At 45.0% G+C, this 23,903-nt stretch overlaps 2 protein-coding genes across 2 annotated transcripts in view; one reads left to right on the top strand and one right to left on the bottom strand.

The window, feature by feature from the left end:
- Positions 1-23,337, bottom strand: part of LOC126568595 (mucin-19) — a 42,035-nt gene extending 18,698 nt beyond the window's left edge. Inside the window, exons 1-2 of the mRNA XM_050225098.1 lie at positions 22,050-23,337; positions 7,431-7,790 (exon numbers count right to left, since the gene is read on the bottom strand). Of these exons, the coding sequence (XP_050081055.1) occupies positions 7,431-7,790; positions 22,050-23,269 (1,580 nt within the window). The 5' untranslated portion in view covers positions 23,270-23,337. The remainder of the gene's footprint in view (positions 1-7,430; positions 7,791-22,049) is intronic.
- LOC126560403 (BTB/POZ domain-containing protein KCTD5) overlaps positions 1-23,903 on the top strand; it is a 121,254-nt gene that overhangs the window by 40,786 nt on the left and 56,565 nt on the right. The window lies entirely within an intron of this gene.

Raw genomic sequence — 23,903 nt, 5'->3', positions numbered from 1 at the left:
CGTGCTAATCCGAAAGAAAAAACGGGGTAAAAATCGAACGCATTTCGCAAGACGTTCCCCTTGTTCAGACCCCCAATCACCATCAGCACCCGTTAGTTAGCCTAGGACGTACAAACAAACAAAGCGATTTTCCCAAAACTTTGGCCCTCCCGTTCAAATATTGCACGAGGAAGCGCGCAAGATCCAGCCTGTACAGTATTGCGCAGTTGGGCGAATAAAATGCGCCATTTCTACAATTCCACATCCCATACCGTGCATATTGGTGGTGTTTCCATCTTGGAACGGAAGAACACTACGAAACGCTCACGAGGAATGGGGATTTTCATTAGACGCACGTGCCGATTACCCGGGTCTCTAACTGTGTCCCGCACAACTGGGTAAAGCTGGATGGCAGGATGGCAGGAGGACAAACGAAGGCGAGAGTTTGTGCATTTTGTTAATACCACCCTGCTAACCGCCTCCGTGTGTGTGCGCGCATCTCGCTTAACCGTGTGTGGCACGGCGAGTGCCACGAGTGGAGGACTGTTTGGATGGAAAGGTTTTAAAAATAGTTTAATCTCAAACGGTTCACCATTCTCCGTGTGTTCTCGCGGCTTGCTCATAATCACCACGCCATGGTGTTCATTAGCAGCCAACGTACCCCACACCCACCCGATCGTTTGGTGGGTGACGAGTAATATCTGAAAGTCATCTTTTTCGACTAGCATTTGTACTGTTGGTGAGCAAACGACAGCACAAGTTACGAATATCAGGATGGGATTACCGAGTGAGCAATGACACTCTTAAATGTCATTATCAAGTGTATGCATGTCAAATCAATGTCCGACAATCGATGGTGCCAACGTATGGTAAGAGATGTCGCGCTAAAGCCGCGTGAGGTCTCGATGTACCAACTCTGCCTTTCGTTACACGTAACTGGATAGTCAATTCTGGGTGCAGAGATAGGTCCTAGCTCTTTCGGGACACTGCTGAAGCTTGACCAAGTGATCAGTCTCAGCAATCACAGGACTGAATTATATCTGTACAGGAAAGTAAAGTAGAGAAGTAGAGCCCAGTTCTTCCTGGAAATTGTCAGCTTCATCTTGAGCCATCTCTTCTTTTTCTTAGCCGACCATCGAATGGCTTAATAGACTTGTTGAGATACCGTAGCTGATGTACTTGGATAGTCAGTCCTCACTGCGAAGGAGCCGTACGGATGTGATTTGATGACGCTGTCGTCTCATCTACCAGGACACCCTCAGAAACCCTGTTACTTACTATTCTCGATTATCCCATAAGAGGCCTTAAAGGTTAGCTGGGTTTTATGGATGTAGACATTCGTCCATATCTCTGTTTGGGTTTTTCGTTTAATCAAAATTGTCTGAACAGCTTAAAACAGGATTTAAACCTATATGAGAGAGCTTCAGCCAACTTCTGGGGCCACAGTATGACAGGCTTAGGACTGCCCAACAAGGTAAACAATCGAGACGAAACGTCTGAAATGCTCCCACAACTCGAGACTAGCGCCCACAGTGCGTACTGAGTTTTTTAAAGCATTCATTCATTTGTCACTGCAATCCATTTATCGCAAATTTACCCATCCATAATCCAAACTCAATCACAGCGTCGGTTCTTTGTTTTGTGCACGAATTTGATAAGATAAAACAAAATAAAAACCAAAGTGGAACAACTACTGCTAATCGGTGCAAAAAAAGACTTTGATGACTACCAAGCTGGGAATAATGGCTGCTAGAAGAAGTTGTCTCCTTATCCAGACGTATAATGAGGCAACCCATAACACGAAATTGAAGTTTCTGTTCGCTTCATCAAATCGCATCATAAAGAAAAACAAAACGATCTCGTAGAAACGAAGCTCCTTATCAAAAGGACCTAAAAAGGACAACTTTTGCATAATGAAGGGCAGAGCACACAAAAAAAAAGGCAAGGATTTTCCTTCGTCCGAATCGTTCTGGAAAACGAACAAAACCCCTTAAAACCATCCCTTCCTTCCTTACAGTAATAAATTCGCGTCCGGATGGCAATCCCTTCGCAACGCAGGGGGACCTCACCACAAATGCACCGAATTGAAGGGTGTATGTAGTCTAGGTATAAATGGCACACACTGCAAACGTGCAACTACCGCAACACGCTGTTCTTTTCTGCCTCTCAACCCAATCTCCGCAAAGATTGGATGTTGATGATGGCAGGGCAAAAAAAAAAAAGGAGAATTTTCTTGTGTGCCTTCATTGGACCTAGGATGGCGTATAGGCGTGTGGTTCTCTCACTTCTCTCTCTCTCTCTCTCTCTCTCTCTCTCTCTCTCTGTGTATGTGAGGTAGACAACCCCTTGGGGGAGCTTCATCACTCGGTTCGCCAATTGGTTTCGCGTTGTTTGACCTTGAAAAGGTTTCTGTGCAAAACGGCGTCGAGTTGGCGGGTATTGGTACTATTGGGATTGCTGTTGCTAACGAGCCTTCTCAAGCGTTTACCGTGTACACCGTTGGGTGTGTGTTTGTGCGCGCCGGGAACAGCGAAACTCTTTGCGAAAGCGTCCGAGTGGAACCACACTTTTAGAGGGCTGCGGTTTGATGAAGAAGCACGTACCCCGGAGTGGTCGGTACGGTCCACTGCGGACAGAGAGCAGAGTTCCAACAGGGCAGGGCCTCGATGTGTCCCGCGTTCAAGTGCTAAGGCAGCTGCAGCATAGGGCAGTGCATAAGCACAGGCGCGTATCGAGTGCGCGCTGACTAGCTTGAGTGACCGATCCCCAATATCCCGATATACCCCCCCCCCCCCTCCCCTCCTTATACAACCTCCGTTCAGTTGATGGAACCTGCAAAACGACGGTACAAAATATCGCTAATCCTATTTTTATTGTTTTATAGGAACAAAGTGCTCGAGAAGATATCCCCGTACAAGTTAAACTACTGGAAGGATTGTAGCAGAGCGGGCATCCAAGTAACAACACCAACACCGGTACATGGGCATACGACACAGACGGTTTACAAATGTCACCCTACGCGCCCGCATACATACGCATTTATAGCACAGCAAAGATCCGAATATGGGAGGATTATACAGGTAAGGTCACCCTGCCATTGTAGCAGGATTTATGGCGCCAATTAGCCGATCCTTGTGAGCATATGTGGTCGTGCATCTCATTTGTTGAATGTGTTGATTGCAATTGCTTCGCACACTCGGCATCTGGCTCTCTGTATCGAGGAGGGCTGCACCGTAGGAAACGCTTACGTAGAGCGTGTGTGCGTGTCTATGGGTTTGATAATTGGCTTCGTTTTGGTGGATGATAATAGATATTACGTTTATCTACCCTATCTCTCTTTCTTTCATACCACTGTTGTAAATTTTACAGCACACACTCGTTTGCTCACCAACATGGGCACTCACACCATAAGGCATGCATTTTGGGCTGTGTGGCGTATAGGAGACGCACCAAAGGTTTGATTGAAGAGGCTTGAGATACAGCAGAAGCCGTGACATGCACCAGATACAATAAGCGTTTAATAGAAGGCAATATAATGCACACACTAGAGTTCGGTTCGACTGTGATATAGGCACTGGGATAACTATTAAATTTAGGTTAGGATTGCCTTTGTTTTTTTTTTGTTTTTCGGGCACTGGTGAGGTTATATTACCATGGTTCCTTGTGTTTTGCGTTGCACCCGGAACGAATCCGTTTTAAGTAAGCTCTATCTCTTTCACACACTATCTAAAATACGCATCCATACACTCGCAAGACACACACACACACAACACAAATCGCGTTTAAACGATGGCTTTTTTTTTCGTTGGAAAACTTCGATCACAAGAGATGCCATGCGGGAGCTAACCTTACAAAACTGGAGGGCAGCTGAAGCTGCCGCCAACCTGCCACTGTACACACCAAGGGTAAAGGCTTTGGATGAAACCGTTACTTCAAACGCTACCAGAGGACTATTTCCCAAGCGCCGCTCTACAACACCCGGAGCCACCGCCAGCAAGCGCGTCCGTTCCCGGCAGCTCTCCGGGGCGTCGTCGCGTTCAAACGGAAAGGGCAAGACAGCAGCAAACAACAACAACTAGCAAACCCAAATGCGAAGCCCCGTACCGTACGTACCAGGGCAATAATAGTCGGGCAATCGGGGTTTTGGATTTCCGGTTGTTGCCAGGCCAGACCGTACAGGCAGGAACACCGACGCAAGCGAACGGAACCGTTTTTTGTTATCTTCTTTACACGTTTTGCACAACTATTCAGACGCGAGCAGCGAGTGGCCTTTTTGCTGTGCACACACGGGGTTGTTAGGCGTAGATGCACGTCGTCACGATATTCCGCTAGATTTGATTGTGTTTTCGTTCGCATTCGACCCTTTTCGACACGGGCACACACAACACAGTGAACCCATCCACAATTGGAATCAAGTGAGGCGCCCTCACCACACACGCTCTCTCTCTCGTTCGAAGCTGCTAGCGTGTGTGTGTGTGTGCCCGCTCGTGATGGTGTGAGTGTGTGTGCAAACACACAACCCTCACGCATACACACACCCATTAGGGGTTGCGTTCAAAAACAAGCATAGCAGAAGAAGCGAAAACAAAAGCAAACATACAACATTGGAGGGAATGAATCATGCTCGGGATGGTGCGTACGAGCGACGAAGTCAGCATAATTCCGCCCGACACCCTCTTTCATGCCTATCCGAAATCCCAATAAACATTTCTACTACTTCCAGTGAGTGCCCGACGGACTTCCCTCTCTGCTCTAATGATCTGTCCTGCACTCAAGCACTCACTGGAAGGTGTGCTCGCTCCAGATGCGGTACGTTTATCAACACCGCACAGATTCACAGTAACAGTTTCCATGGGCAACACGGTCGCTAGATTAATTGATTATGTCATGCTAGACCAGGGTTCGGCACTAGTGTTGGGAAATTTGTTGAAAAAAAAAAAATAAACGGAACGGAACTGGTTCAAATTGCAGAAGGCACTAGGTTCGAATCGGAACGGCCAACACATAAAAAGGGACAGACAAACAAAATTTGAAAAATATGAAACAGGTGGTGTAACCAGATCGTGTTTTGTCGAGTAAAAAACGGGAAATTTAAATTGAATGAAATTTAATTCATTCAATATGAAGGATACAACAATAGATTATATTTATTTCTTCTGACAGTAAGCCATTGAACTGTCATAATAAACTTGAAATAAATAAATCAAATATTTATCTCTGATATTATGTAATCACGACAAGATAAATCGCGTGCAGAGGAAAAATTTATAAAAAATATAGATACACGACACGATCGTTGATATTGAAACAATAAAAATTAAAAAAAAACCATTACAAAATGAGTGAACCGTTTTTACTATTAGTCCACACCTTTATCCTGTTTCCAAACAATTTTAAATTAACTCGATCGCTCTGATTTAGATAATTCGATGTGGAGAATTACTTTGAGCTGGACACGCTCCACAAACTTTAGGCAAGGAGGGTTTTACTGACTTTGTTTGCCCTTCCCGCTGCGAGCACATTCGTTTGTTTTAAGCCTCTCACCTAAGGCCGCACCACCCCTTTCATTGGAAGGTCAGAAATTGGTCAAACATTGCAAAACCACCCCAAAACTAATACACACAGTCCACTCTGCTTTACATCTGTACACGGCACTCACTGGAAGTGATGCAACAGACGCGAATGCGCTTGCTCCAACCGGCCAGAAGAGAAGGAAACGTGGGAACGAAATTAGATTTTACTAGCAAATCGTGAGAGAACCGTCGCGCACTCACTCTCAATATACCACAGCCACTCATATACACGCCAACGGGGGAGAATAGCAGTTGCATGTACACTTCCACTAGCTGAAGCACTGCTGACGTTTTGGGTTGCGTTGGTGGTCGGAATTGATGAAGTTTCTTGTTGACCATGAACAAATGGGAAACCAGGCGCGCGTAATCTAATACAGCGGATGTGTAGTAATATGTGGATGCAATTGGGAAGACGCGCACCGAGGACCGCGTAATAGGTCACTGCGGGCAAGGTTAGACATCTGTTGTCAATTACGAGAATTTTATTTAGTTTAGCTCTTTTGCATATGCTCCACAGTGATCGGGAGCGTCTGGAACGTGTTATGCCAGCACGGGCGACTGTGGCCAAGGTCATAGCTATTTCGAGATATTGCTCGGAGAGCTATGCTCCACTGACTCAGCTATAAAGGACGTTCTGGATAGCGTCATACACACGTAAACAATACAAATAGGAGTTGGCTAATTAAAGTACTTAAGGTACTACATGAAGTTCAATGCAAGGAAGCATTGTCAACCGATCAATACTAGAGCCAATCGATACAGTATACCCAAAAGGCAGCCTTTGTAGAATATTCAGATGATAAAACCAACGAACCCTAGACGATAAATGATGATATAATGATTAAATTTTCTGATCAGTATATCGCCAGAGATACAAAAACAAAATACAGAGAACGGTGGGGTCCGTGTACATCCATATGATTGATGACCATCGGCAAGCATGTGGATCAATTTCGGCGCCAGACATCCCCCGTACCAGCACTCGATTATTCGTCCAACGTTAGATACTTGAATGTCACCGGTGTCACCACAATGTCCGTGCGTCAGATAGAATTACTCACACCGGAATTATTTGGCGCTCATAAAAGCAACTGCGAGAGTCCCCAGCACCAAAAACAATGTCGCCCGTCATTCGTTCCGCCAAATGTCACTCCAACTAGAATCATTCTTCACAAACTGCACGCTTGTCATAATTGGTTAAAATTCACCAGTACCAAAGATGGCGCATGGCCGTCAAAAAACCGACCACACACTACGTGTGGATCATTTCCACACCTGATCTTCCTGCGGTACGTCCGCCTCCGTTTCGGCCGAGCTGGGGTTCCGCTTACGCGACCAGCAGGATCTCGACCTCCGGAACTCTCGTCTCTGGGCCGGTTTATCCCGTTCGTTGCAAAAAAAAAGCGATTCAACATAATTGCATGGTTCCGGTCCAATAGGCTAGAGTTATGTCAGCGTGTCGTTGCAATTGTGTTGCCATTCAACGATGGTTGATTATGCTGACATTCGTCCCGGTCCACACACGTACCTCCCTGGGCACGGTACATTGTGCACAGCCCGGCCCGGCTGGAGCGAACGGTCGTACGTCAAGTCAAGCGTTTTATTTTTCTCGCTCTCATTTCGTTGATTCAACATTTGCTTCCCTTCATTTATATACACGCCGTCGTTGTCGGTGGGAAAGGCTCGTCTAAGAGTTATCCGCACATCAGTGATATTTGAACATGATACGCATGGGAAGAACCCTTCTTGCCAGCCCAATGGCGGCACAGACACACACACACACGTTTCGTGTGCTGGACGACTTCAACCCAGACAACTTTCCCTCCGGACACCCTCTGAACTACATGTAGTTGCGTATTTGTGTATGTGTTTACTTACTCTTCCTGCAGCTCGATACCGCTGTCATCGTGCGGTCCTGCCGTGCCCGTACCACCGTCCAACGGATGGTAGCCACCGGAATACTGCGGATGGTACTGTAGATGGTGATGATGGTGATGGTGCGCCGGTGCATGGTGATGCGGCACATGATGCAGCCCGGACAGTCCCGTGCTCGGATAGTGATGATGCACCAGATTGCCGGGCGGGCCGCTACTGCCACTGTACACGGTCGTGTGCCCGGCACCGGCCAGCACTGCCGGCGATTGAAAGAACTCCCGCTCGGCGTGCTCGGGCAGCGGTGTCGGCGTCTCGAACACGAGCGTCTCCACCATCGAACCCTTGGACGAGCCGAACGATACTCTGCAAGCGATGGTAAACGGAGGAAGGAAAATGGCACATATAAAACACGATCGTTAAAGTTTGAAAATACTTGGAATAGATTTTATTGCTACGCTTCTGTTATTGCTGTTTGGCGGTTTGTTTTCGATGCGATTGCGCTGCACACAACAGACTGCGAAGTGCGTTAACTTTGTGCAAACTGGAATAACAAACCCATAAATCAGATAGGGCAGATGGGTTAGAGAACGCACGGTAGCCGATGATGACGTGGATATCTATTACTCATGCCTTAGGCAACAACAAACACGTTACAGACAGACATCTACTAAAAACAGCATAAAATGTTTGAAAAAAAAAAACTCGAATGAAAGGAAAGCATGCTTCGGGGATAAAATTCACTCTAAATCTTTTAAAAATCAACCAGAAAAATCAGACCAGAATGCAAATCCCATCAGGACCGTCCTCCCGTAGTGAGGACTGACTATCCAACTACGTGGTATCAGCAACACTAGTAAGCAATTATAGCAACTGTACTACAGCAGCTATAAAATTAGATACTTCAAGCAATAATGTCCGTCCCTAGTTCTTCTGCCTGTAACTTTGTATCGAGTGAGAGTTTGCACCATTCCAGGTTTCACAAGGTCTTTTATTTCTTTGGCTCTACAACCTCGAGAGGTCTTAATCTATCAATTCTGGTTTGGCTTAGCTCAATTTTACACGTAGCTGGATTCCTGTCTACGGGGAAATTTCACAATTACAGCCATACACATACCAAAACAAACTTACTGGAATCATTTTAAATCTCAAGAATACTATTAACTAGTATTCTTACTAGTAGCTAGAACTTGATCAAGAAAGTAGTATTAGTTGTTGTCAATTTTAGAAAATAGTATGCAACAAGGTGGCATTTGTCACACATCAGCTGTCAAATACTAATGCTTTTTTTTTAGTATCAATAAAACGGTTATTGATCCTCGTTTCTATGATTATGTCTATGCAGTAAAAACACTAATCATCCAGTAAAAAAAAATTACATTCAAATTGACAGATAAAATGCATTTAAATTGAAAGACATTTTATGCACTTTACGGTTTAATTTTGATTTATGTTCTGCTAATGATCTGTTTTTAAAAACTAAATTTCTAAACACATCAAGATAAACAATCACAACTACGAAATAGTAACGACCATAGCGTTCTTTCAGGCACCTTTTTCTTACTCCCAAAATTTAAAGCTAGCAACCAGTGTTAAAGTTATTTACTGTATACAAATTGAGAAGAAAATCCACTGCTGCACCCGGTCCATCTCTCCATCCACTGGCGGATGGCGTCAAATTATGAGCTCATAAAATCCCATCTTTTACATTCCATCTCGCACGAACCAGCTTTCCTTACCCTTTTTCTCGCCCCGCATCCCAATTTCCAGCCGGGGAAGTTTTCCACAGCATTTCGTACACAATTTGCTAAATTTTACATTTATGACATTTTGATTTTCGCGACTGAAACCGCGTCCCGGAATGTGCTGTGTTTGTGTGTGTGTGTGGATTTTCAGCCGGATTTGAGAACATTATGGCCGAAGGAAAAAGGGGGCCCAAAAAAAAACGTTTGAGGCAACCCAACCAACCAATATTCCATTTGCTAAAGGAAGGGCAACGTCTTCAGGAGAGTGAGAAAAAGAAAGAGAGCGAGTGATAGAGAGGGAGAGAGCGAAAGCGATAGCGCAACAGATCACGAGCAGTAATAGCAACAGCAGCAGCAGCACCGGGCGGCAATGATGCTAAATTTATCTTTATTCAATTTCAGATCCCAACAAACCGTTTTGCGGCCGGGCTGGCGGCATTCCGGTACGGAATTGGAATCGGTAGCCCGAACTGCAACGAAAACTTTTGGCGCGTGCCCTTCCCGGCCTCCCTTATCAGCCTACCTCCCCTCGCTAAACCACTGGGAAGGGAAACAAGCCGGCTGGTGAGTGAAAGTAAATAGCAAAACAACAACATAAAATCATCCACAAATATTTCCACTGACGAATGGAATGGTGCAATGTTCGATCCCTCACCATATTGGCAGGTTCGGGAAGAGGCGAAAAGGAAATAAAGCAACAGTTAATGTTTTATTTCTAAATATATAGAATACGGAAAGATACGGCAAACATTAACCGGAATTCTGGTGTTTCCTCGCGGCACTGGATTAGCTAGGCCGAGTACGCACGGGGCGTCAATGAATTACGAGTGCACCAGAATGCATTTGCTTTAATGGTTGGATGCGCATGCAAAAACACATGAATTTGGTATCAAAATACGGAAATATGGCACGAGGTTTCCTTCTTCTTCACTAGGATTTATTGGACCGCTTTGAAGAAATTCTTCGAGAATGTTGAGCAATACGAATTAAGCAATACGAATTGAGGAAATAAAAAACTTAGCTGTTTAAAACTGTAATCTCGCACGTCTGGTCACAGGGTGACCTGGTGGTATGATTGGTAAGGGCAGCAAATGCTGCCACGAAGGTACCGGCGTCAAATCTCATCCGAGACATAAGCAGTTGATCATCCAGTTTTTATGAAGGTAAATCATGTTGAATAATTCAATAATGGTGGGAATAACGGAACCCATCCTCCGGCTCCGTACACCCATAGTGTCAGGATTGATTATCCAAGAAGGTCGTAAAAGAATGAAAAGAAGAAGATCGGACCCTTACGTCACAATTCATCACAACTCTCCAGCAACCAACATACAATTTGATTGTTGTTTTGCTGGTTTTTGGCAATTTGCAATAGATGGCGCCACTGCCAGCTGACTACGTTAACAGTGAGCGTGAGCATGTGCTGATAGCGTTACATTAAAAATGATACGAAACACGTCTCCTCATCGTTCGCTCTCTCTATCTTTCTCTCGTTATTTTCCTCTTTTTCTTTCAGAACGCGGAGTGCATAAATAGGATTTTTTTTTTGTTTACTTCAAAGTTGGAAAGGAAAGGTTTTTGTACTCAACCTTCAAACTATACCATATAAACACTAGTCGAACGCATCGATCATAACGCTCGTATCGCCACTGCTTATGCCCTGGACTGAATGCTTTCGATTAACTCCACACAACGCTGTTTGTGGGGCGGAAAGCACTTATGGGGAAATGGTGCTAAAAATAAGTATCCATCGAAAATAAAGTCGTCTGCGGATAACTCTACTCGTGTATATCTTCCATTTATATATATATAATCTCCTAGACGTCGTAGGTCAACCACCACCCCGCGCTCCTTCTCGCGCCTTAGCCTTTGGACGTAGCAGCTGCCAATGGAGGAACGATAATCACCCTCTATCTCTCCCCACCTGTCTTCAACCAAAACCAATTGTATGTGCAACGGGCACTTTTGAGGTTAGAAAATGGGAAAGACTATCTAAATAAGCGCACAGCAGATTCGCTTCGAAACAAAAGGCAACGCTGGCGTTACGATCGACCATAGCACATCTTCGGATGTCAGTGCTGCCAAACACGGCAGTAAAAAAGGTAACACTAGTTGCTCCAGACATTTTACATGGTTTCCATGAAAATGAGTGCTGCAGATTCCCCCGTAGAAGACCTAGTAGAGCACGGCATATAATGGTCCCGCTTTTCTGAGATGTGCTCAGTAACAGTTGTTAATACGGCTATTTCGGTTTTTTTTTTCTATGTGATGAATTGTAGTACGTGTGTCTGTCAAAAGCACCGTCATCGGCTGTGGGATGGGTGAGGGATAAACACGAGCACCGGGGAAGGAGGCAGAACTTTCTCCATCACATTTTTCAGGAGCCCCCCCCCCCCCCCCGCCTGAATTGGCTAGCGAAATAATGGCTTCGCAACGTAGGCAGGGAGATGATGGAGGGGCTAGATTGTTCAAGGTGAGGGCGGGCAAGCCGGCATCGATCCGTTCCGATTTCGTGCAGACGTTCAATCTTTTGGGAAGGTGTGAAGGGAGACGAAGACGAACGGTTAAAAGGAAAAGCTCACACAGCTCGGATTTGCCTTCCCATCATGCCTACTTTTCTTTTATATTTTCTCACGAGACACCACTACCAACAAAACCACGCGGCGGTTCTCGCTCGAATCGGAAAAGAAATATTCACGCGGCGGCCCATACTCAGAGGCCTTCGCAGTCGCAGTTGGGGAAGATGGGTTCCTACCAAATTTGAAACGGTTTAGTGTGATAAAGAAGGTAAGATAAAAAAAAACACCCACAAAACATGCTGCGTCCGTTTCGAATCGAACCGAAAGATGCAATAATCGGTGAAAAGCAGACAGAAACGTCGACGTCGATTTTTGATGGAGCGTAACGAGCGAGAGAAGGAATGTGTGAGCGAGAGAGGGATAGAGATGTATGAGGTGGAAGCTAAACGACCCAAACGACTCGATCGTTCATTGTGCGAGCAAGTTAATCGATCATCAATATCCGGTCCACCATTATGATAACGGACATCGGAGAGTACACGGCGGCGGGTTTATTTGCATGCGAAAACAGACACAGGGAAAGGAAATGAGGAAAAAAAATGATGAAGGAAAGTAAACTGGCTCTGATGTGATAGAAAAATTAATTGCTTTATAAAAATGCTGCCTGTCTGGCACCACTGCCAATCAAATTAATGTCAATTTACGAGAGAAATAAAACTTTAGCGATTTTTGTTGTTTGTTTTTTCGTTTCTTTTGACTGGCCTGGTCCGATGATCTGGCAGATGGTTTAACTTAACATGACAAAGGTGATGACAACTCAGCAGAAAGGGTTAATTAACACCCGAGAGAATAATTGCCATACGTTCGGTAGTTGACATACACAACACAGGCGCAATTCTTTTAAGGTTTACAAAAACAAACACTCCCACAAAAAAAAAGTCAAAGAAACCATCGCATCATTTGACATCATTTACAACGGATCGCCCCAGCTGGGCGAGATGTTTATTGTTTGCTTACCGGCATTGTGGGGACGCGTTCGGGGATTGGGTTTAAAGTGCATCAATTGAATGAACGATCACGTGTAGGCGGTAGTCTGATGAGCATCAGGATGACATGATCGTGTTGTTGCACCCGCGCGCACCAGTCGGAGAAGACCCGCTAGATCTAGAAGAGATCTCTCCCTGCCGTGTTCTTGCACACCGCCACAAATGCGAAAAACAACAAACCCATCTCCCAGCTGATGTCAGGCGACACATCAGATGTATGATAATTGAACCTAATCGGCACAACGCGTCAATCTTGGCAGCGTGCAAGTCTCTATCGAGACAACGTTAAGTGTCACCGAACCCCTTGATGAACCTGATGCACAAACGCCGGACGGTACTAACGCAGTGCACCAGCGATCACAATTATATGCCCGATGGATGCAGCACTTCAATGTCTACGCGAAGACTTTCTACCCCTCGGTAGAAACCTAATACCTAATGCCTGGTTGAGAGGATCTCCTCAGCTAGTGGGCTCCAGAGATGTGATTCTTTCTCTTCCGACGGCTACGATTACTACGTTACAAAGCTCGGAGGACCCAGCGGAAACTTGATGGAGAAGCCTACTCCAAGCAAGAGACGCAACAACAACAAAAACAGCACGACTGCAAACTCTGCAATTAAATCATACGCCTCGCGCCGTGCCTGTCGATCAGCGTACGAACGAGCGGCTGCTCAAAACCCGTCCCAGGACATTCTAGGTCGCGGGGCGCGCATTCGGGCGAAAGTGTAGTGTTTTTTTTTTTTTTTTTGCTTCGCCCCGTCATCCACAAGGCATCAAGCGCGAGGCAGAAGAGCGGTTAACTGCAATAATTTTCCTCCGGGCGAAAGTAGATCCATCGTCTTCTTTCTAATGCCAACCGGCCAACAATCCCTCTATAACAGCAGCAAACATCGTCATCATCATCATTAAACAAACCGATCGCAAGCAGATCAACGTACCTCCCTTCCCTCACCCGGTCGGTGCTCATTGAGAGACGAGCTGGGTACGTGCCGACGACTTGCCAAGCGTTGCAGCCTGTAGAATGTGATGGCGGGCAGACAACCATTTCCACCGGGCTGTGGAAGATAAACGTCCGGAGCGGAAAAGCCCCATTAACGGCGCTGAGGTTACGGTGAAGCGGTGGCGGTAGTTGGTGAGAAGCATTTTTCACCTTCCCTCTGCTCTGATGGGATGGTCTGGCTGATGCAGCTGTTGCTGGGAACCACGACGCCATTTCCCACCGAAGCTCGCGCAAACTGATCCAGTGTGTGGTGAGGGTGTGTAGCGGTGCAAAACACAACAATCGATCGATCGCATCACAATTGCGAAGCGAATCAACAGAACAGTAAGGGTAGATTGCTCGGTAGCACTTGGTACTTGGTATGCTATTTTGACAATTGCGGGGATAAAGAAGGGAAGTGCAAGAGGCAGACACCGGGAAGGAGCACTAGTTGACCCTTTATCCCATAATTTTCTCTACTAGCTTGTTTTGCAATGCAAAAATGCAATTTATGAAGATGATGGGACAGATCTTGCATGGTACGAAAATCGTTACAATGTCCGACATAGAGCAACCAGACTAATGAGTGATGTGGGACATCAAGCTGTTTTACAGATACCAAAGTTACGCATCACACCCGAGTCGAATGAATATCGACGAAGCTCTCGTGTTGTCCAGGAAAAAAAACATTCTTAACTCCAAACATCCGCAACACCGCAATCAACAGGATGAAATGCGCATTAGTCCTAAAACACATTACAGATTTGTATGCAGATTGTTAACTGTATGTGCTCTCCAAAAATCACAACCATCATACTAACCAACCATTATAGCTGTCATCCAGTGATACTCTTCGGGTTGTTTCGCATTCATAAGCAGATACGCCACTCACCACACAATCACGAACGAAGATGGAATGTCTCGAGACGGAGAGCATAATTTCGGTCGGCAAATTACGTCTGTATGATATACCAGCAGCTCCATATAGGACGCTACTACAAACGACAGTAATCGCCGCCATCGCCCGCCAAGTGCTTCAGAATTTTTGACAATATCTTCAAGACGCTCCAAACATGGCGCGTAGCGACGTGCTCTAATTGGGTGGACACAAAAATGGCGCCCATACTTACACGTTTCGCGCTATGGATTAGGAGTTAGTGTTTTTCTTGATGTTTTTTAAGAAGCATATGCATATATCATTTACTATCTCATTTATGATCGTTTTAATAGATTTGCCCACAACATGCAGGGTTCCTACTACTGCCCTCCGCGTTTGGTGTTAAAACACCAACGCGGCACCAACTGATGTCATCGCCTGGCTTTGTGTTGTGGTTTTATTTTCGTTGCTTTTCTGTTTGCTCTTTTTGTGTGTGTTGCCAAATTAGCATACACGGTTAAAATTTCTTGTCCGTCCCCTGTTTACGTCTAAGCAGCTGATCCGAACGTGGAGAATTTCGCTGAACTGTTCACTTTGTGTATGTGTGTGTTTTTTTTTTTACGATAATCCACACACCCACAACCACACACACACAAACAGGCATGCGCATGCATACGCACAAACACAACATCCCAAACTGAATTGGCAATTGAATTTTCTTGTTTATTGCAACGGCCGGCGGAGGTATGTGTGTGTGTGTGTGCTTGTTTTTGGGATGCTCAACCCCAAGCACATGGGGTGTGAGGGTGTTTATTACCTTTTTTTTTCTCCAATAGTTTTCCAATTGGAATGAGGAGGGTTTTTTGTTGATGCTATTGCTTGTTGTTTGCCTGTTGTATGCTAACTTCCAGGTTTAAACAGTTTCTTTTATTTTTTGTTTTACTTTCGACGAGTTGCGTTCGCTTCACCCAACATCATAATGAAAAACGGGATGGGAAAGATGTTGGGGAGGTGGAGTGCTGGTGGTGAGTCACCTGGGCAATAATGAATGCGAGTGTGTGGAGCAAGCAAACATGGGAAGAAAAGCGGAAAAAATATACATACACGGTATGCAGGAAACGGTAAACGGGTACGGAACATTCCGGCCAGGGCTGTCAAACACCGGAATATTCAAATCCGGAATAATAAATCCCTTTTTTTATGTTTTATGTTTTGAGGGGGTGTTTTTTTTACCGATGCGTAGAATAAACTACACCTATCAACAAGAGTTATTAGCTCTTTGATGTGTTGTTAGTGGAATAGTTTGTAACTTTGATAGAAAATAGAATATTTAAAAAAATAATTTCCAAGAGGTAGAGCCCCTACATAGAGCCGCTTTCAATATACCTAGCGAAGGGGACGGTGATAGAAGCGACACAGCCGCCTGTCTTCACACGACAGGACCGGGGTTCAAATCCCATCGAAAAAGTTCCCTCGTAGTGAGGACTGATTTTCCAACTACATGGTATCAATCAGTCTCATACGCCAGTCGATGGCCGGCGTGACATATAAGATTCTTAAGCCACGAAAAAGAAGATCCTTAGGGATCGGAGCAGAGCTCTAAGATGGAGATCTCTGTTTAAAAACAAATTAAAAATCAACCTTGAATCTTCGATGTCTGGTTGAGAAACGCGGTACATCTAAAGCAGTTCTCGAACAAAACATAGACATGAACCACACCATAGATGCTACATAAGACAGCATCAAACAAACAAGCCAAATTTGACACCTAGAAAACGAGTTTGTTTACTGGGATGTTTGATTCCCCAAAATTAATAAGTGATGGCTGCCAACCGGTCGTATTAACACCTGAAGAAACATTTTTATCCCAAGATACCTGTCGCGACCGACGAAACTGAGACTCTATTGAACATCCATAGTTCCATAACGGATCCCCAATAGCGTGGACCGATGGTACGACAGACCCAAGTCATAAAATGAACGGCATAACGTAGCAGGTTGTTAAGCCCAGAATAAATCTCAGCACTCAATACTATCAGGGGACGAGAGAGAATCCCAGAACTCCCAGTACTTACATTACACCACATGGGACACCGAATGGTACCGGACTGCCCAACAATTGCGTCGCTTAGTGTTCAGTAGTTGTGCAGATGTGGCCTGATCAGTTCCAGCCATTTGATCCAATAATCAATTTGCCCTAGATCACCGATCTGGTGTTTGCTCCCAATTCCAGAAACGATCTAGAACTAAACTGCAATTAAGAGTCTTGATGCATGTTGTGTTGGTAAGCACAAACGACTCGCTAAAAGTAACTTGTGGACATCACGCGCTAGTTTGACACCCCAGCAACATTAAAATTACCAACGGCAATCGTTTCCATCTCGCTACCAAGAAAAGCCTACCGAGCGCTTGACCTGGGGCTGAAGTTCGGTTGTTTATGCGTGTGCATGTAGTTTAACGGTAACCCGGTGCCGCTTCTTTCATCGAATTTCCTCAACTAAACAACGACAACGAGCGCATCATCAACCCTTTCTCCGCCGGCAAGAACCAACTAACGCCACACAACCTTTCGGCCAAACTTTTCTCCTGTCTCTTGTGAAATTGGACTCCTCTTCGTGCGCTTCAAATGTTCGATCAAAACAGGGGTTCGAAGCGAGTGTCGGTACACACACTTTATTGCGCCACCATTGCACCGTTTGCTACCATTTTTTTTTCTTCGTTATTTAACGTTTAGCACGCGTGAAAGAGGGCCACAAAAGCACGGCTTTTGCAGAGAATGCGATTGAGCAAGCTGGACCCGTGCAGCGGGAACAACCGATTTCCTATGCTTCGGCCCATCACCCCGCCCAAGCAGGAGGTGGTAAACACCACACCATAATGCCCGATGCGTGAGGTTTTCCTCACTCTGCAAGCGATTTTTAAAACAAGGCAATGGGCAGTATGTATGGCGTCACTTTGTGGGGGGAAGCGTTGGTTGATTTCGTTGTTTATATGAGAAGGAAGGAACGAATATGAAGAGGATGCTTCAAAGAACATCCATGTTCCGAGCAACAAATTGGAAATGACCAAAGGTGTAACGCTAGAAAATATTTGGCAGGGGTACAGCACCCTATTTCAATATACTAATTACGAAATTTTATTCTAAAACAAATATAAATTCTTCCGACAATTTCCCAGCAACGTTTAGGGCATAGTAGCAACAGACAATGGACGGTATTTCAATATTGACTGTCGAGTGAATTCGTCGTACCCGTAGAACACGCAAAACATGTTCACACGATTGCATAAGACCGGGCCACAAAGCAAGCAACGACCAAGCAACAACTACAAAAAAAAACACCTCCAAACAAACAGACAAGTCCAACAAATTTGTTCCAATTAGAGCGCCAAGCCCGGAGGTCTTCCCATACCAAAAGCAACAGCTCATTCACGATCGCATGCATGATCGCTCCACAGAGGGGCTCGAGTTGACAAATTCGCGTGCCGTTTCGCGATCATCCTACGAGCATTGTGCTTTTTTTTGTGAGGTTTGGGCGATTCTTTTTTTTTTCTATGTACGTCGAACATTACTCCCTTCCTGCTGGTAGCTGGCATGGTGGGATGTTGGCAAAGTGCTGCCCCATTCACCGCGAGACGTAATTTATTGCACACGAGCGACATCCCCAATCCGATTGATCTACAGGTATGGGTTCAGTACCAGTATGGGGGGGTTCAGTAAAACTAATGCTCAAGATCAGGGGTCGGCAAAGGCAATTTTTCTTCTTTTGAATCAACAGCAACGCCAGCTGTGTTATTATCTAGCAAGTCATTTTTTGTTGATGTTTTTCAAAAAAATTGTTTTTTAATTTTTCTTCCTTTTTTTTGAAAGATAAATTATTTCCAAGGATGTTTGTGGTATTCATGTATTGAGTATGACGGCACGTAGCCGTATCGTCATGTTTGTGGTAATAACATAAATAATTTTACATATTTGGCAATTTAAACTCTTTTGCAATCAATAAAGGCTCCGTCCGGATGGTGCTATCCACTGTTGCCACTAAACTAGGCCAAGACTTTTCAAGTTTTCAGCCAGTATAAAAATCACCAATACATAGAATTTTTTTGCTCAACAAACGTCCAATGCTTTTTGCGCTAGTTTTGGCTGTAAGTTCGTATGGAGAGCTAGCAGCATTTTTCATTACTCCAAATAATTAAATAATCGGCATTAAAATAGCATGTCCTTGTCGCATTTTGATAAAAAGAACAAGTGACGCAGTATATTATTGATTAAAACAATTTCAGTTTGGAATGCTTCGCAATATTTTAAAAGATTAAAAATAATGCGTAAAGAAAAGGGTCAGCATTCCTTGCTCTTAGGCGAAAATAATGGGCCTGCTCGTAATAATGAAAATAAATACAATAAATAAAGGTAAACGAAATAAAAAATGCCACACATTTTTTATGCCGAAATTGTCAATATTGGAATAAGTAAAAAAGTATTGAAATTTTTATTTATTATAGAGTATGACAGTACGTCGCCATTATTGCTAAAAAAATATTCGTCCCGTTACTTGATTGCCAACCACTGGTAAGCGTGACAAAAATTAAGCTAATAAAATTGAACTCCCATTTTCACCCGCTCGGGAAGGTTTATCTGTTGTTGGTGATTTACTGTTTATTTATTGTTTTGACAGGCTCGGCTTACTTCCCACAAGAAAGATGAGAGCCCGAACAGGGCTCACATCGTTAAATTGGAAGAAAACGATGAGACTTTTTCTTGATAATCAATAAATCAATATTACATAAACAAAACCCTTGTGTTTATCAAACGTTAATTAATAGCCAGATGAAATAATACTAATAAAAAAATGTTTGGCACCAGAAAGAACGAGAGCGATGTAAAATATAAAACATAAAAATAGCTTTGAAAATGTTACGGTTAATATAGACGAACAGCAAATATTGTCCGCACACAATCATCCGTGAACTTGTTTATTCCTAAACAACCGTAAAAAAGCTGTCAAAAAACCAAAACAAACTTGAACCAGCCAACGGATCGTCACGGATAAACTAGAACAATCGTTAGTGCATTACTGCAGTGGAGCTGAAGCATTCAACTAACCATAATAAACAAACACAGTTCACCGATAAGCGAATCGCTACTAATCGTTCGCAAAATGAGCCTGACTTTTCAACAGCTTTTTAATCAACAACCATCCCTAAACGGGTACTTCATACTGTAAAAGCAAACAAACATACGCAAGCGATAACCGTAGTTAAACGGCTAATTATACAACAATACCATGTACATGTAGCAATTCGAAACTATCATCAGTGTGCCATCAATGTTCAGCGTTTATGTTCGATTAACCGTAGCGATTAATCGTGCATATCAGTACGTCTGAACGAATTACATATTTCACGCTCCACGTAAACATTGCTCCAGCTAAAGTATACGATGAGGTATTTGCTTTTCTGCACTGCAACACACCTTTCGACTGTGGTGTGCACGAGGCAACGCGATAAACAAACAACAAACATGTGCGAAAACTTATGTGTGTGAGTTTTTTGTTCTGTTTTTAAACAAAATGTCATCTTAAGGAGAAGTTGGCAAAGAGGTGGACGATAATGCAAATAAAATGCAATTTAGAACAAAACGAAAAAATTATCCCTGTCAGCTGCTTACACAATGAACATATTTAGCACCTTCCTGTTAATTACCTCTCACACACACACACAGAGAAAACAAAATAAAACAATCAAACGTCATCTACGCTTTTAACACCTTTTTGTTATGATTGTTCATCGCTGCTTCCGTTGTTTGTTTAAAAGTTTTCTTATTTTTTCCTCTTTCGCCACTGCACCATTCTGAGCACCTGCATCTGGTGCCCTGCAGCCGAGAAGTTTGTGCTGCATGTTGTAAAGAAGAAACGGAACAATAACGCGTCGTGTGTGTGACCTTCAAACCTTCGTACTGCCAAAAGAAAAAGTGAAGCAAAAACTCTCCATTCAAGAGATTTAAACATGAGGACACACTGACTGGTGCATTCGCTCGCAGGATGCCAAGAGATAGTCCTGCAAACCGGGGCAATTTGGTAGGACACAGCAGCAATAACAGCAACAAAAATCGGACACGACGCCATCAACGCCATTTGACCTTGAATCCTTAAAAGCCCTATTTAACGCCGTACAAAAACCACTCCTTAAAGAAGGGAGGCGTGCACACACACACACAGACACAACCCACAAAGAGAAGCCATGTGGGCAAAAATGGTAGGATTGCAACGGACGTCATATAGACGGTTTCGTCTTATCGAGCGGATTTTATTGGCAGCAGCAACAGCCCCACCCTGATGAAAGTACTAATGCGTTTTTCCTCACACGCCCTTACAGCTTTGCAGGATTGCGCCTTGAACAGTTGTTGAGCTAGAAAGAGATCCTCGACACAGTGCGAAACATGGGGAGGGGAGGGGGAGGGGGGATTAGGATTGGGAAATTCGTTCGAAACGCAGTTGATGGTTTGGACGACTGCCAGGACCACTTTTTCGAGCAGTAGGTTCATTTTTTTCCGCCTTTCTTTTGATGTAAGAAAACAGGCCTGTCAAACATCTGTGTCATGTGTTTTTTAAAAAGGGTTCTACCGAATCTTTGAAGTTCAATTGTCAACATGGGTTGGGAAAATTTTGGAACTGAATTGTACCAAAAATAGTTGCTTTAGCCGAAAGTAACTTCAATCAAATACAAACATCAAACGCGGCCAACTCAAACGCATATGGTGCGTAAGTCCTTGGATGGGATCCAAGGATTTACGAAGAAGGCGAAATTCAAAACAACTAGCACTCGTTTTTCCTGTGGTTTTTCCATGGTACAGGTCCGTGTGAACTGGTGACTAAGTGTTGTTTAGTCATCAGCATGTTGATTAACATCTGGATAAGAATTTTTTTTCGCTCTCTTGGTGGAGTTCAAATTATTGCCAAAAGTGTAGTATACACCTTGGCTAAGAGACCCCATCTTATATTAAGATACAAATGATGTAAACCTTTGGTTTTGTATGAAGAATAGGAGCAAGATCTCACGTTAAAATAGCACTGTTCTTCAATACAGGTCAATGAGGCCTTGCTTTGATTGCGTATGAGGTCACGGCTTAAGTTGCTCGAGGATCTACAGTTATCAGACCGCCAAGGCCGCCATCTCTTCCTCTTCTCTCACAGTACAATCTCGAGTCATTTTTGGTTTCTTTGACTTAACATCCGCCGTGTTAAATTGCCCATTACTCGATAGTTAGTCTAGCGTACCGAGATCGAGTTCGAGTGCTAAAGATACATCCAGAATAAAACATTGAATTCGCAAAACACCAATCCTGATGATTGGCGCTATAAGTGCAGTTTAAATCTAACTGATAGTACACCATTGTCGAACGCCATTTAGACAACCCTGACAACCCAACGGATAATGATCAATAGCCCAAATATCACTTACCTTTTGAGTGTGACGTTCTTGTTGCCGCCGAGCTTGTTCAGCTTCACCTTTTTGCCGCCACCGGTTGTGGCCGACCCGGAACCACCGGCACCGGTTGCCGAGTCCGAGTCACTGCCGAGCGAAACGTCCGCCGTACCACCGCCCAGCTCGGTCGTTTCCAGCGGCAATGGCGCAACGACCGGTGGTTCCGTCCCCATCAGGTTCCCGTTCAGACTGTTCATCGTGCGACAGTTGCCGTTGGTGGTGGTGGTGGTGGTGGAGTTGGTGGCGTTCCGTGAACTATTCGTGAAGGTGGAGGAAGATGACCTCGGTGGGTCGGTGCTCGTGACAAGCCGATGGTCACCGGTATCGTTTTGCCCGGCAGTGGTCCACTCCTGGCGCGTATCAACCGCACTCGTATTCCGCAGATTGTTTGCACTGACCAGCATCCGGTGGTGCTCATCGTCATTGTCGCCACTGACGGCTATGTAGCCATTGTAGTAGGTACCACCGCTAGTGCTGGTGCTAACACCACCGCCACTATTGCTACTGGTGCTGCTGCCTGGACGACCAGCAGGATCACCCGCACCGCTCGTCACACCGTTCGTCGGTTTTAGTGCACTAGCCAGCTTGGGCGTTGGTGCAGCATGATTCCCGTTGGTAGGCTTCGCGTGTCGTCCGTTCGTCACCACAATGAGATTGTTAAAGTTTTTGTCACTCTTCACCGCACCGGCGCGCCGTGGCCGATCGTCAATGCCGACCTCCCGCTCGTCCACGTCCTCGTCCTCGTCCTCGCCAGCACCAGCACCGGCCAGCAGGTTCGTACTTTCGTCGCACAGTTCCGCCTCAATCTCTTGCTCGTCCTGCCAGTGTCCGGCGGCACGGGCTGGGCGACGGACCTCCCCGGCCAACACTGCACCGTGCAGCTTTACGTCAGCAGCACCAGATCCGATCAGCTGATAGCGATGATTCGCGGGACCGTGTTTGATTGTGGGTTTGATGATGGAGCGCACCTGTGCGGTACTGGACGATGTGCTGGCACCAACAATAGACGAACCAGTGTTACACTCGCGCGCGATCGTAGCACCACCAGATCCGGACACACCTCCTACACCACTGCCGGCTCCACCAACGACTGTGGTTGTTGTGGCGGTTGTTGTGGTCAGGTTAAGGCTTAGATTACGCGTTGCAGCCGCTGCGGATGGCGATTTTTCCTCGACTGGCAGCATGTAGGAGAGCATGTTGGCAGCAGTGCAGCGAGCGAGTACGCTCGCATGCAGTTGCAATTGCGCTCACGCGTCAGCGATGGCAGAAGATGCGGCCGCGGCACCCTCGGTTACCAGGGAACAGAGTATGGCGGGTGCGAGTATTCGAGTTTGTACGGCTGTGTGAGTGAATAAGTGAGTTGAAAAAGGGAGAACCAACAACAACAAAACGATATATTTAGCACGGGAGTGAGTTCCCTATATGAAGCTGCTTTGCCTCGGGTACGTATTAACGTCACTCCGGTATATGTGTGTGTGTGTTTAGGTGAGTGAGATCTGAGTAGATGATAAACACACTCAACAACTAAACGAATCGTTAGCAATCACACTGCACACGTACTAATCCACCGTGACGAACTGAACTCGGTTTAGTAAACGCATCAATTGTTTGGAGGGATACACACCAATCCACTAAGCTCTTATATATCAGACGTTCAAACTCACTTGCAGCGATCCGATAACTTGCCTACCGGAAAAAAAACACACACCTTTATAAGATTTCCACGCACAACACTTGTTTTTTTCCTTTAACGCGACATTAATACACCGACGTGAAGCAGACCTTCCGAAAAATTCCTTCCCAAAACACCCTGTGCGCCACTGTGCTGGA

Source organism: Anopheles maculipalpis, chromosome X (genome assembly GCF_943734695.1).
Source record: "Anopheles maculipalpis chromosome X, idAnoMacuDA_375_x, whole genome shotgun sequence".
NCBI lineage: Eukaryota > Metazoa > Arthropoda > Insecta > Diptera > Culicidae > Anopheles > Anopheles maculipalpis.
This window is presented reverse-complemented; position numbering and strand designations above follow the sequence as displayed.